The 14,319-nt window shown below is 40.0% G+C and overlaps 1 protein-coding gene across 1 annotated transcript; it reads left to right on the top strand.

Moving 5' to 3' along the window:
* Nucleotides 1-1,916: 1,916 nt before the first annotated feature.
* On the top strand, nt 1,917-3,396 carry LOC140234270 (heparan sulfate glucosamine 3-O-sulfotransferase 5-like). Its single transcript, XM_072314331.1, has one exon. It carries the CDS (start codon nt 1,955-1,957, stop codon nt 2,987-2,989), a length of 1,035 nt encoding a protein of 344 aa, XP_072170432.1. The 5' UTR covers nt 1,917-1,954; the 3' UTR covers nt 2,990-3,396.
* Nucleotides 3,397-14,319: the final 10,923 nt, after the last annotated feature.

Here is a 14,319-nt window from a genome sequence, read left to right on the forward strand (position 1 = left end):
GAAGCTCCAAACATGAAGAGGGTCCAACGATCGCATGCGATCGGATTGAATTTTGATACTTTAGATCATTTTTTTTGTCACTTCAAACTCATCTGACAAACAAAATGATAATGAGACTTCATATCTATGCTATGAATATTGAAATTTAGATTTAATAACTTACCTAAAATGATGGTTATATGCAGCATGTGTGAACGGTTCATGAACGGTACATCGTCTTTCACGCCAGGCCATTTCCAATATCCGGGAGGTCACATGATCTGAATGCCCTTTCAAAAGGTCGCGCTGTCGACCGTGCTGCTACACCAACACTCAAGCAGCGCATCGCACGCACGCAAAAGATTTCCGCAGAGATCAAGGCGCCATTTTGAATTCTGCAACGATGAACCCTGACGGTGTTAGGGAATCCGCCAGAAAGTATCATTTTTTGGTTCCACGGACTTATCACGAGGGCTCTCAATGGACTTACGAACCTTCTGTAATACAAGCATGCACTTAAGGTGAGTAACGTTTGGTAACGTGTACATTGTTTATAAAGAACGTATGAATTTTCATAAGTTTTGTAGTTGTGTTGTGGTTCCCCACTTTGTAGGTGCCCGCTCGTTGGTCAGACGCTGTATTCGCGTAGCGTATTAACAGCGTCTGGTCGAGCTATACAAATTGATGACAAAATGCATCCAACGCTGGCCGGACCAGAACACGGCTGTCACACCGGCCAGTATGTAGGCCTGCACACACTAGGTCTAGTACACTGTACGCTAATTTCCACTTCGAGTGCGTACGGTGCGACCGATTCTGGAAGTGCAGTACGATGATAAATGTGCATTCTCCGTGCTACATTACCCTATGCGAACGAACACCGGCTCGACGTGGTTGGGTGAGGCCTAGGGATGCATGTAAAACTTTCGCTAGCGCTAGCGCAGCTCTGAAACTTTGTAGTCTACATCTGTTTGTTGCAACATTTGGTAGGTACTTGTGAATGCCGTGTGTGAGTGTGTCTCACTGCAAGTTCCCGTAATTATTGTTTCATTTCATAAATCTTCTACTGTGTCTTTTCTATTGTCATGTTTGGGAAGTCACAATGCAAATGGAAAAACGTTACAAGTTCGTTGGCAAGTGTTTGAACATGTTTCTCGGGCTTGGCAGTAGACCCTACTACTAGTTAGTATCAATCGCGAATTTAACAACACGCGAAAATGCCACTGATACCGTGATTTGCGAAAATATCCGTACGCGAAAATATTCGCGTGTACAGAATACTACGGCGGCTCGCTGTTTATACTTGTGAATTCAGCCCCACCATGTGGTGTTCATCGGTACACTATAAGCACGGCGGTGGGGCTTTCTTCCACAGTATAATACTCGTGAATTGAATGCGGCCCTACCACCAAACGGCGTTTACGCGAGATTGATACAGCGGTGGGGCCGATTTCCACAGCATAACATCTTTCGTCCTCCCTTTCTCCCGTTTTTTTTTTTGGTCTTCAACTTTTTATTTTCAGAAGGACTTCCTAATGTACCTCGACTAATTTAACAGCCAATATAACCATAGATACAACCCTACCTACATATGTAACCCTAAACCCTAACCCTAAACATAACCTTGCTTGCTATTAACGCACGAGTGCATGCACACTGCGGTGGGGCCTATTTCACGTCTTTCAGGTCTTTTTTCGAGTACAATTTGTGCATACAGACACCTGAAGACCTGTCTACAAAATGTGACGCCCCCTGTTCACCACCTAAATGACATCTACAGTGTACTTGTACAATGTATAATATCTGGACCACACACACAACATGTGTAACTATAAACAGGAGATGGTCATAAATATGGTGAGGACTATGTAGATTATTACACATGTTTTTGTATGTTTTCTTTCATCCGTGCATACAGAGATGTTCCATTAGAGACTGCGCAAAATGAGCAGTGATGAATTCTTGAAAGCCTAACATGACGAAGACACTTTTGTACCGCATGATGGGAAAACATCGCATACTCGTGGCGGCCCTCGTCATTTCGGGAGTGCTCCTCCTCCTCTCCACCAATCAAATCTCGGACAAGGAGAGGATGCGAAAACTCCTCTGTGCAATGCATAGTGATGGGCATCACCTTGACGACGCCGAGGCGGATGAACTAGAGAGAGAAGGGAATGCCTTTCCTCCGAGTATCGACAAAGTCAACGCGGATATCGCAGAGTTATCAGCGCAGCATTCTGGGAGCTTCGAGCGTAGATTTCCCCAGGCCATCGTGATCGGAGTGCGCAAGTGTGGAACGAGGGCGCTTCTCGAGATGCTTCGCATGCATCCGAGCATCGTGGCGGCCAATCCGGAGATCCACTTCTTTGATGACAACTATTCCAAGGGAATGCAGTGGTACCGGGAGCAGATGCCATTCTCCTACGCCGACCAGATCACCATGGAGAAAACGCCCGCATATTTTGTTACCAGCGAGGCTCCGGAGAGGATAAGTCGCATGAACAGCTCCATCAAGCTGCTGGCCATCGTGCGCGATCCAACCGTTAGGACAATATCAGACTACACGCAGATCAAGAGCCACACCTCAAACAAGCTGCGCAATTTTCCACGATTTGAAGACAAAGTTCTGGATCACGGAGAAATTGACACGAGCTACCAGGCTATAAGGACCAGCATGTATGCCAACTATGTGAAGAGCTGGCAGCGCCACTTTTCCCCATCCCAACTGATGTTTGTTGATGGTGCCAAATTAATTCTCGACCCGCTGCCAGAAATGAAGAAGGTCGAGCAGTTTCTCAACTTGAAGAGCTTCTTTTCCAAGCGCAATTTTGTCTACAATGCCACAAAAGGATTTTATTGTCTAAAATCAACAAAGTTAAAGTGTCTAGGAGACAAGAAAGGGCAATCACATCCCGATGTGGACCCAATTGTCTTGAAAAAACTGCAGAAGTTTTTCAGGCCATATAATGACAGATTCTTTGAATTAATTGGGCAGACATTTGAGTGGTGATGTACACTGTATCATACTCCTTTTTAATATTTTCTGTGGATAGTAGCAACTCTTTTTACTGTAGGTGGAGGTAGCGTTTGAATGACTCAGATTGAATTTATACTAAACTTGCAGTAGATGTGTAATATCGCTTGAATGCCACATTGAATAGATTTTGAACACATTGAATCTAAAATTTTGATAAACATCTGGCAAAATTCTACCCTTTCCAGGCAGTACAGGTGTACAGTATTTGTCTAGCGGTATTTCCAAATCACAAACCGATTTCTGGTGTCTACTTCTTTGATGCTCGCATGCACCAGAATCTCATGTTCATGTGTGCATCCAATACATTCAACTGTCATGCAGTTTACAATTGTATCTTTTAACTAACATTACTATGCAGATGACACTAGACATAGAAATTAGCCTGGAGTGTCACAAAGCGCTTTGCCCTTTGACCTTTGGCAGGATGAAACCCAGGAGATATCTATATACGTACAATTGTATAAATTACATTATATTGTAAGCAGGCATTCAAACAAACTGAAGAAAGGTGAAATATGTAACATGAAAATACTAGTTGTTTTGAATAAAGGTGCGTTTATCAAAAAATTTTCTGAGGCAGAATCATGATCCTATAAATCTAATGTATTTGAGGCATTTCTGGGCGATAGATAAACGCAACGGTGTTTTCAATGGCTTTTAGAAACATTGCGTTTGAGACCATGATCACCTTTCTGGGAGTAGAGAAAAGCAATGCCATCTCGAATCGTGGTTATATCCCAAGGTCAACTTCCAGCTGTTTCTGGTTGTGTTTTCTACTCATCAGTTTTGTGTGAATGATCATGGCATGTTTGGTGGTATGCAGTTGACCTTTATATTGTACTTCCTGGGCCGAATGGCGCAAAGCAGCTGCGCTGTGACACTTGAATCGCTAGTGTGTGATGGTTAGATAAATGCGGCACCCCAAGAATCGTGGTTCAAACCGCATTCATGAACGCCGTTCGAAGCACGTTTTGAAATGTGATTCTTTTTCTTGAGTTTAGATAAATGCAGCCTAAGAAGTACACGTACCTGGCAGTGACCACTCCTGACGTTGTGGACGTTGTACATGTAATTGTGTACTGCAGCCTATCTGTAAAGTTGACAATAGACAGGATTTCAGTGCTGAAGTTAACAAATTGTAGAACTGTAAACGTTTCATCCTTACAACCACCCATATTTCTATAGCCTGTACATTTTTGTGTACCTGGTCTTCTATACAGTGTACAAGTGGTGTACATGCTATTTGATAATAGCCATATCCATGCATGTACACAGGTTTTGTCATTGTAGGTGTTTAAATGTTTGTACATCTTGACAGTGTAGCCAAGTTATTTTCTCACTGTTTGTGAGCGGTGACAGGTCCCCTGTTGGTAACTATTTGAACTTATGTTCTATCCATAAAAAAAAAAAACATACTTGTTGCTGAGGTACACACTGTAGTACATGTTTTTGAGTTGTTATGGGTATTACAGTGTAAATCTTTGGAAAGGAAATACACTGTACAGTTTGTGTGAGATTAGATATGCACTAGTTATGTTGGTCTGTCCATTATAACACAAGCCATTTCCGTCCCAGAAGATAGCGGAGTGTTTAGAAGTCAGCAGAGTTGTATTTTTTCTTCCAGGTACATTCTATGCACATAACTTGAATTTTACACATTGCTCTACAAAAGGGCTCTCTGGGTAGAGGGAGATAGAAATTACATTGCATTTTGTTGGTCATTTCACACAAACGTCTCCATAGAAATTGGAATTGAAGACAATGTACATTTGTATACAGTATTAAGGTAATATGCTTAAGTTTGTATTAACTGCTTTAATAACATTCTTGATGAACAGTTGTCTGTGAGTTCTCTTGACTCCTAACTGGTGAGAGTTTTATAGCTTAAGTTAGATGTATTACCATTATTTATGAGTCGGTCTGTTTGGTAACGTTAAACCCACATACCATTCTATAGAGTCGGTATTATAAAATGCATGCTCCTGCTTTTACACTGTATTTATGATACTGACAGAGCACTATTCCCCATACATATTTACTTTGATGACAATTTGCAGTAGACAGTACACTTTTAGAATATAATGCAGTAATAGTGATAAAGCGAGACTTTCACCATTTTTTTTTTTGGTGTATCTATTTGTATCCAGAGTAATACACAAACAAATGAAAAAAAAACACACCCAAAACTGGCAAACAAGACAAAACAAAACATAACAAAACAAAAACTCTGAGAGGTATCTTTGTTCCCATGACAACCTTTAGTCAGGAAGATCCTGTATAGAGTGTACTTCAGAAATCGTTTCTGCTCATGAAGCTCAAATGCAATATTCCAACAGGTCTCCAAGCTGCTTCTCTTGTCTCACAGCCGCCAAGTCTCTTTGATTCTTCATTAGACTTCCTGAGAACATTGATCAGTATCTCTTCAAATCTGGATTATATACTAAAGTAGCAACTCTCTCTCTGATATGGGCATTATATTTTCCCATCAAAATGCATGGAACGTTTATTCAGTATTAATTCCACATTGCTCACATTGATTTTGATGTGTGGATGTTTGTAACCCTGCTCTCTGCTTGTACAATGTACATGTACACGTACAGTTGTAATGTACGTTTACACTTGTGTGATTTCTTACATTGATGTACATACAACTTTTTTTTTCTTGTTGCCCCCCGCCCCGCCCTCCCCCAGTTATGGTTCATGAATATCAAATTGAGGTATTCTGCAATGCTGTCAGGTGTGACAGCTTATTGTACAAAGTGGTTTTTACAGCCCTTCTCTTTGTCCTAGTGCACAAACCAGACAGGAAGTGCCGCTGGGAATGGCTTTGTGCAGTGCACATAATGTACTTTGCCACACTGTGGCTATTTTGTCCCTTTAACCCCACTGCCTACCCCATCTCCCCAACTTTTAAAACAGGAAAACAACCTGTACAGCTGTACATGTACGTAGTATGTGCAAGTGCAGAACTTCTGTGAAGCTGTAAGTGTACATCATGCATTTGTGTCAAGTGGGAGGGGGGAAGCAGTATGCACTACATGTAGTACAGAACTTCTGTTCTGCAAATGTAATCATGCATTTGTGTTAAGTGGGAGGCAAGTAAAACATGACCCGTGCCCTGTGGCATGTACAAGTCTATTGACCACCAGAAAAAAGGTGAAAGGATTATATCTATATGCAGGCAGGGCTAGCTATAACAAATGAAGGGGAAAAGATGTTTTACATGTTACTGTCATTGCAGTTGTTGTGGTGGATTAACACTTGAAGCTGATATCACTGCAATTTCTGTACTTCAAGTGTGGAACCTTCGAGTCCTCGATGTGTGATGCAGTTTCTGTAACCTCAAATAAACTGCATCACATAAGTTGAAAGTCAGGGTAGCCTGCAACATGGAATGTATGATGGTCGATGAGCCAATTGTACAACACACGTCCTACATCGTCTCAATGTACAATTGTCCGTGTATCCTTGTGCAAACAGTACAATGTGCTAGTAGTAAATTGGAATCCAGCAGGACTTTAGTACCTGGTACAGTATTTACTTTGATTCAACTCCAGTGTCAGTTGACTCATACTGTGCTTTTTTCGCTGATGGTCAGAAGTGTTAGAAATCTGAGTGTCATTGAATAGAGATAATCTTAATCCCCCTAATCCCTTATTGTGTTACCATTGCCTTCCTGTTGGACTATGAAGGCTTGTTGCTACACCCGAGTAGGCTAGCTGACTTTAAGTGAAAAGAATAACTGAGTGTGAGTGCTGATAAAAGAGCTTGGCACTTTAACCCGTTGAGGGTTTGATTTTGCTACAACACGCATTTCCCATAGACACCTGCCTGAGTATACTCGGGACTCGTCCTCAACGGGTTAATATTGAGTGTTTGGGTATGGGCTGTCATCAAAAAGACTTTTCACTGTTTTTTTTTTTTCTGTTTTTTTTTTTTGTATTGTTAGAATTCACTTAGAGAGCAGATTGACTAGAACCAAACGTAAACTGGCACTAAAAGTCTGTGTGAGCTTTGAGTGCTGATTAGCACAGAAAACCTCATGGCATTGTACACACTCTCCTATGTCCCTTGCACAGAAAGGGTTTACCCATTGAGGACGAGTCCCGAGTATACTCGGGCAAGCGTTTATGGGAAATGCGTGTTGTAGCAAAATCAAACCGTCCTCAATGGGTGAATTGTAATTAGGCAGAGTAGACTGTTACATAATGCACCAGTCTGGTTTTATCAGTTGCCATGTGAAAGAAGCCCTAAAAAAGGGTGAATTCAACAAAGAATTCTATTCCGGCAGCCTTGGCTAAACTGAAGAACTCACAAGATACTCTTCAGCAAAGATGGTTTACATTTTGTATGAAAAAAAGTGAAATGCCTAGTGGATTTAAAACACACACACAGACACACAGAGAAAACAAAATGAACAGAAAATGTTGGTTTGGTTGTAGACAATCAGAGCATGTTTGTACTTGGTGTACTCCGTCTTTTAGCTGTGTTCTCATTAGACGCATCCATATTATTATACAATGTCCTGCACTGGAAATATTACCTTAAAAGGTCCTGTTTTTTTTTTTTTTTTGGGGGGGGGGGGGGGAGGTTAGGAATAAACTTTTTTTGAAGACACCAAGTGGGATTGCTAGATGGACATTGTGAATGTCTATTTAGTGCTTTAAAAGTAGCTGTTTCATCCCCTACATGCTCAATGCACTTCAGTACGATGTTATCGGAATCTAGTTTTCGACGTGTTAGTTGTTGTTACAGGTTAGAAAAGCCTCGCTAAACTGTTACAGTAGGTTGTCAGAAACACGACAAAGGTAAGCATGAAGTTGGATGGAATATTCGCAAAACCAACCCATTGCGTTATCTTCGTCACTCCACGTTTCATAGTGTTGGCCATGTTCGGATACGTGTACTGTAATTAGTGGACTGCATTTTACCGTACGTAGTTTTCGTGTTGTGTGCATCTGACAGGTGTAGTCTTCTGAGCTTGCATTGAATGCCATTATTACATTTTTTTTGTGTGTGTGTGAAAGAACATTGACAGTCTCCACTGTTTGCGTCGTGAAATTCATATGTACACTGTTTGCAGTGAGAGCTCTACTACAGGCAAGCCTTCATGATGTGTTATCATCTAAATCAATTTCCGTACATTGCAATTTTATGAATGCTGCAAAATGGTATAACCTCTGTGACAGACAATTTTAATGCGTCAAAGGTTTCTCGACATAGAGCAATAGGGTGCATATTGACGAAAAGAGTCATGGAGTTTTAGAAGTGTTGAGATGTCCATGGTGGAAAAAAGTGAAGTTTCACATTCACACTGCAATGTATGGGGAGAGTTATGGGTAGTTTACCATAAAAATCACACCAGTTGGCTATGCTACACACTGTACATCAAGCGGCAGACTACAAGTGTAGACTAGCCAAGTCATCTTGTGCGGTACTATGTGAAAAACATGTCGTTTGAAACTCACGACATGATGCAGTTTAATTCCTTCTTAATCTCCAAATGTGCAGATTATGTGGAGATGCAGATGTTGACTTAGGCTTGAAGTACACTTTTTAATCCCAATTTGAACGTGTACCATGATGTATAAAGCCCCCTGTGTGTCACATCACTCTGATACATACAGCAATGCACCAGTGTTTTGTGGTAAACATAACCTGTTTTCCAAAGCCATGCAACTTTTTACAGAAACTTTTATGCTAGATATGCAATGAATGAAGTACAGTAGCAAAGAAAATTCCAAGCTGTGCTGTGATGTAAATTGTGTGACAGTGCTATGATAAATATTTTTCTTGCAAATGGCCAGTAGCTATGTTATTATCCAGGTCTGATAGGCATGACTTTTGCAGACACAACGTGACAGAAAAGTGAAATTTACTAAAATAATGGTGTGGAACACTGACTCTTCATTCACAATGCAAATCAAGCTACAAATTAATGTACATGTGTGAGGAATGGAATTTGCGAGTGAAGCTGTCAAAGTACTGTGGCAAATCTTCAATTTATTGATGGGTTTTGATAGGTTTGCGCATTTGAGCAAAATACAGTGTATGTGAACATGGCATGCCATCAACCTAGTTGGGCATGCAGATATGACACATAAGAGCAAGAGTGCAACTTCTCACCCCGATCTTGATTTAAGAGCACAATCAGACAAGGAGGAGGGTAAGATTTTTCAAGCAATTTGGACTTGAAAATATGAAAGTTTTAGAATTTTAAAGTCTTTCAGCCCTTTCAACAAATAATAATGTTTATTGCAACCGCATATCGTTGCTGGAGTGGCAAAACCTTTTACCTCACATTTTGTTGAATGTCACTATTTTTAGATTGCAATGTGATGTACTCGTCAGATAATCAGTAAAGTGATGTCCTGTCCAAATCCTAGCTGACTTACCCCTATTGTAAGAAGCCATCATGGCATTTCAAAGGAAAGGCGATCCCATTTGTTACAGTGCTATTTTTTTCCTCTCCTGTACGTTTGACATTTTTAAGATACAAGGTTTTGTTACTGCAGCAGCAATGTGCAAATTATGTCATCAACCCACAATTCTCCCGTTATCTTACGCACACATTAACAAAAATGTTTTGAAAATCTGCTTTGTTAGGTAATTCAGCAACTGCAGTCATATCCCTGTTTGTCTCCAGTTCTGGTTTAATAGGCCTGTTGGAACACAGCAAAGATTGGACACACAGATTCTATGTGAGAAAATGGCATTTACTGTAGTTAAGATTTATCAGGTAGGCCAGTGGTGGCATGCAAGTTCATGACACTACATGTATCACTAAATCTGATAGTCATACACAGATGGTATAACATATATCTATAGTGGATGTGTGTGTAACTTGAAAATTCCATTACGTTCCTGCTTTTCCTCAATATTTGATGAAATCTCTCCAATCATGGTGGCTTTATAAATTTAGCTCTTATTGATAAAATTGATGAAAAGGGGGGGGGGGGGGTGCAGGAGGGGGTGCTATGGCTGGGGCTGAATGTGAGATTTGCCCAGGCCTGTATTATTATTATTATAATGAGATGTCTGTGTAGAATGAGGCACCACTTCAACAGGGGAAAATAATGATATGTACAGTGTCAGCATAAACTGTGTGTTTCACTTGCATGGAAACAGCACATCCTTTTGAATTACTTTGTGAATGCTGTACCGAGATGGATGTATTTCATAATTATGCAAATTGCTTTTTTAATTCATTTATTTTTTTCTTTTACGGGAGAGTTTACACATGAAGATTTATATAGAATTGCTGTCAGTTATCAAACCTTCGCCTTGTATTTATTATAGATATTTGTGTATAATGTATTTCCTGTGTACAAATCTTGATCGCTGGCAGTGGATGATTAACAGTTGAGTCTATCTCATAATTATCCAGTGTTTGGATATATTATTAATCTCTGCAACTTGACATGCTTTTGTTTTTTTTCACTGTCATTCTTGAATTATATGCTTAATATGTGATGTGTCCTATTGTAATATGTACAGTGTACATGCATTTCTTTGGTATGGCGTTTTACATGAACATTTACTATTCTGTGAATCGAATAATGAATGTAACTAACTATAAATAAATTCACTTTCATACATAAATGGTTGCAGTTTCCATTGTTTGCTACATAATAGTAAACTTTCTGTATGCGAATTTGCATTTTAAAAACACAAACACACACACACACACACACACACACACACTCACAGTCACACAGGCTAATTTTCCATTATATTAGCACAGATGTGAACGAAATGTTAGAAATTAATTCAAGGACAGTGCCAGTGGCAAAGGCTACAGAGCTCTGGCTGCACTCTGTAATTTGGTAATCGAGGATAGATGGGGGTAGTTCCTTTATGAAAAGGATTCAAAATCAATTACCTAGGTTGAAGGTCACAACCCGAGTATGAATAAAGATGATTCACCATTTTGGCTGAATTTAGTGGTGTGCGAGGTGTACGTGTAGCTCCACTATGCATTCAAGTGAATTTATCGCATGCTGCAGTTTTGTCTGCAAAGGTGTCTTCAGCTTTTGCCAAGTTGTCAAAGGTCACACTGCAAGATGACCCAATGCTCAAATAGTTCCCTTTAAAAAAACAAGAGACCCGCGGGTCTAGCGCTCACCTGAGTATCGCAAGTTCACCTTTCACGCAGTCACTAATCTAAATTATTCACAGCTCTACTAAAATTTGACCAGGCTTCTCAAGTAGAAGATGAAAATGTACAATAAGGGCCGAAATTTTTAAAGATTCCTTCATTTGGGGGGATTGGGGGCCCCCTGGGGCCCTCTGGGTGGGGCATGGTGCCCATTTTGATAAATTGAGATCCTGACCCCCTAGGGATGCTACCTGCCAAGTTTGACGAAAATCCATCATGAGGTTTTCAGGAAGAAGATGAAAATGTACAATTCAGGCCCCCATTTGGACCTTCCCAACCCCCCCCCCCCCCTGCCCCCAAGAGGGGCACCCCTGGATTTGCTATGAACAAACTTGAAACTACAGTCATTAATGTACTCACTCATAGTATTATCTTAGCTCTATAACTTCTGATTCTAGAGAAGATTTTTAAAGATTCCTTCATTTTGGGGGGTTTGGCCCCGCTGGGGCCCCTGGGTGGGGCATGGTGCCCATTTTAACAAATTGAGATCCTAACACCCTAGGGATACTACCTGCCAAGTTTGGTGAAAATTGGTCATGGGGTTCTCAAGAAGAAGATGAAAATGTATAATTTAGGCCCCATTAGGACCCCTCCCCACCCCCCTCCCCTGGGTCCCAAGGGGGGCACCCCTGATTCTGCCATGAACAAACTTGAAACTACAGTCATCAATGTACTAACTCATAGTATTAACTTAGCTCTATCACTTCTGGTTCTAGAGAAGAAGATTTTTACAGATTCCTTAATTTTGGGGGGTTTGGGCCCCCCTGGGGGCCCCCTGGGTGGGGCATGGTGCCCATTTTAACAAATTGAGTTCCTAACCCCCTAGGGATGCTACCTGCCAAGTTTGATGAAAATCGGTCTTGGGGTTTTCAAGAAGAAGATAAAAATGTAAAAGTTTACGCACGACGGACGACGCACGACGGACGACGCACGACGCACGACGCACGACGGACGCCGGACGAAGGGCGATCGCAATAGCTCACTTGAGCCTTTGGCTCAGGTGAGCTAAAAAAGAAGAAGAACTGGTCCAAATTCCTTCAAACTTTGGCTGATAGGTTGTGTTTGTTTTTAAAGCAGGACAATGAAAACTACTTGGGAAACATGACAAAATGGATAGGAAGTTTGTATGTACCCTTGCCAAAGAAAGGCCTTGCAGTATTATTTCTAAGTTTTGGTCCAATTTGTATCTTCCTTGATAATTTTCCTTGAAATAGCACAACATGCATGAAAAGTTTGTCAATACTGTATACGCCGAATATTTTGAGAGGTTTTTATTATCGCAAATTTTGCAAGTCGGGTGCTATTCGGGAATTTAAAAACATTAAAAAATATAAACTCTGATCCAGACATGAATGTCACATGCACACATACACTTCTCTGCCCGGTACTATAATCCACAATCGCGAATTTAGCCACTCGCAAAATTGGCGGGAAGTCCCAAAATCGCAAAAAAATTAGACTCGCTAAATATATGGCATATACAGTAATTTCCTCAATGTCAAAATATTGCAGTGCCAGCAATTTTCAATCAAAAGCAACATCATGCAAATGACACGTAATATCACATTTACAAGTCAATATCAAAGCAGATACTTTTTATAAAAGTTTATTAGATGATTGATTTGATCTCTGAAAGTACTGTACATTCTACATGATAAAAAATTGTGCATATTATGTGGCAGCTATGTATGACATGCTACCACACTCTGTGTGTAGGAACACAATTATATCTTCTCTTATAATACAGTGGTTCTTTTCTATGTGCTACATGACGGACGGATCTACAATGTACGAAAAAATATTGAGATGAAATCTTGGATTCTTTGTAGGTTCACAATGCAAAATTTAAACACAGGTAAACTCTGTTATAATGAGAAACACTACTTGGGACTGCCGTAATTTTCTCGTCATAACCAGGAGACCTCATTAACATAGATGTAGGGTAAACTGTAATGACAGTTTTATCAGACAAATCTCTTGTTTCATTAAAGCCTCTTGTATCGGTCTTTCATTATGATGGACACTGATATATGATAGAAACATCTCACTATGATAAAATACTTCTTTTTTGCTTCTGCCTCTCTCTTACAGCACAAAATTCAAATAGAAATATCTTCCTAAAGACTTTATTGTTATGATACACCATTGCATGACAGTGACCGTACTACACAACACACACACAAACACACACAAATTATGAATACACACTGCTACTTCCAATAACTGCTCTTTTTTCTATCATAAAGGCCCTAAAAAGTCCAAAAGGTAAGCTTACAGGTAGGGGATCCCATTTGCATGCCTTAAATGAAGAGTTGTATAAATACAGTGGTATGTTGAAGAGAGTATCATTTTAGAAACTCCCACAAAGTATTGAAAGTGGAAGGTAACATTTAGTACATTTTTTGACCGTTAAGATTTTGAATTGAATTTTTTTCGGGGCTCACCGTAAATTCCAGTACATTACTAGGCTAGCTTTGCAGACCCATGCACTGCATGTGTGTTCATCATGTATATTTTGTGAAGAAAGTTCATCAACACAAGCCTCATTTCTATATACATTCTTGCCACACACTCTATATGTTATTACATCAGCTCTTGTACTTTTAGATTTGTGTTTATAGATAACAAATACAGAAGACTGCAACAAAAAGGCTTAAGTGTGGCTGACACACAGAACTACTGAGTAGTTGAGTTTTGTGCATTATTCAAATTTTAGATAACTGATGACTTCCAAATTTCTAAGCAGTGGCCTAAGCAAGTCCCCTGAGGTTCATATTTAATGTTTTGCTGCATTTTGGGAGGTCTGTAAAAGGTATCCCCTACCTTTAAATAATATCCTCTGTATTAATTTTGTCCATGGTCTCAGGAAAGGACAAAAGAGGCATACCCTTTACATGCATGTGTCAGCATGCGTTCCCTATTGCATGTCCGTTGCTATACGTGATGTATATATATATTTAAGAAGTCAAGATTAAAACTACCTTAATGATCCCTGGCAAAAGAGAATACCAGTGTATTTCTATTGCTAGATGGTGTTTGTACAAATGGATGAATGAATACAATTACACAAATACAATAAATCAGTGAACAAAAAAAAAAGTTCATATTGTACATGTATACAAAATACAACCAAAAAAAAAAACAA

Source organism: Diadema setosum, chromosome 10 (genome assembly GCF_964275005.1).
Source record: "Diadema setosum chromosome 10, eeDiaSeto1, whole genome shotgun sequence".
Taxonomy (NCBI): domain Eukaryota; kingdom Metazoa; phylum Echinodermata; class Echinoidea; order Diadematoida; family Diadematidae; genus Diadema; species Diadema setosum.

Bases quoted from the DNA above. Each gene is read 5' to 3' on its own strand.
- LOC140234270 (XM_072314331.1), top strand. From the start codon at position 1,955: ATGACGAAGACACTTTTGTACCGCATGATGGGAAAACATCGCATACTC.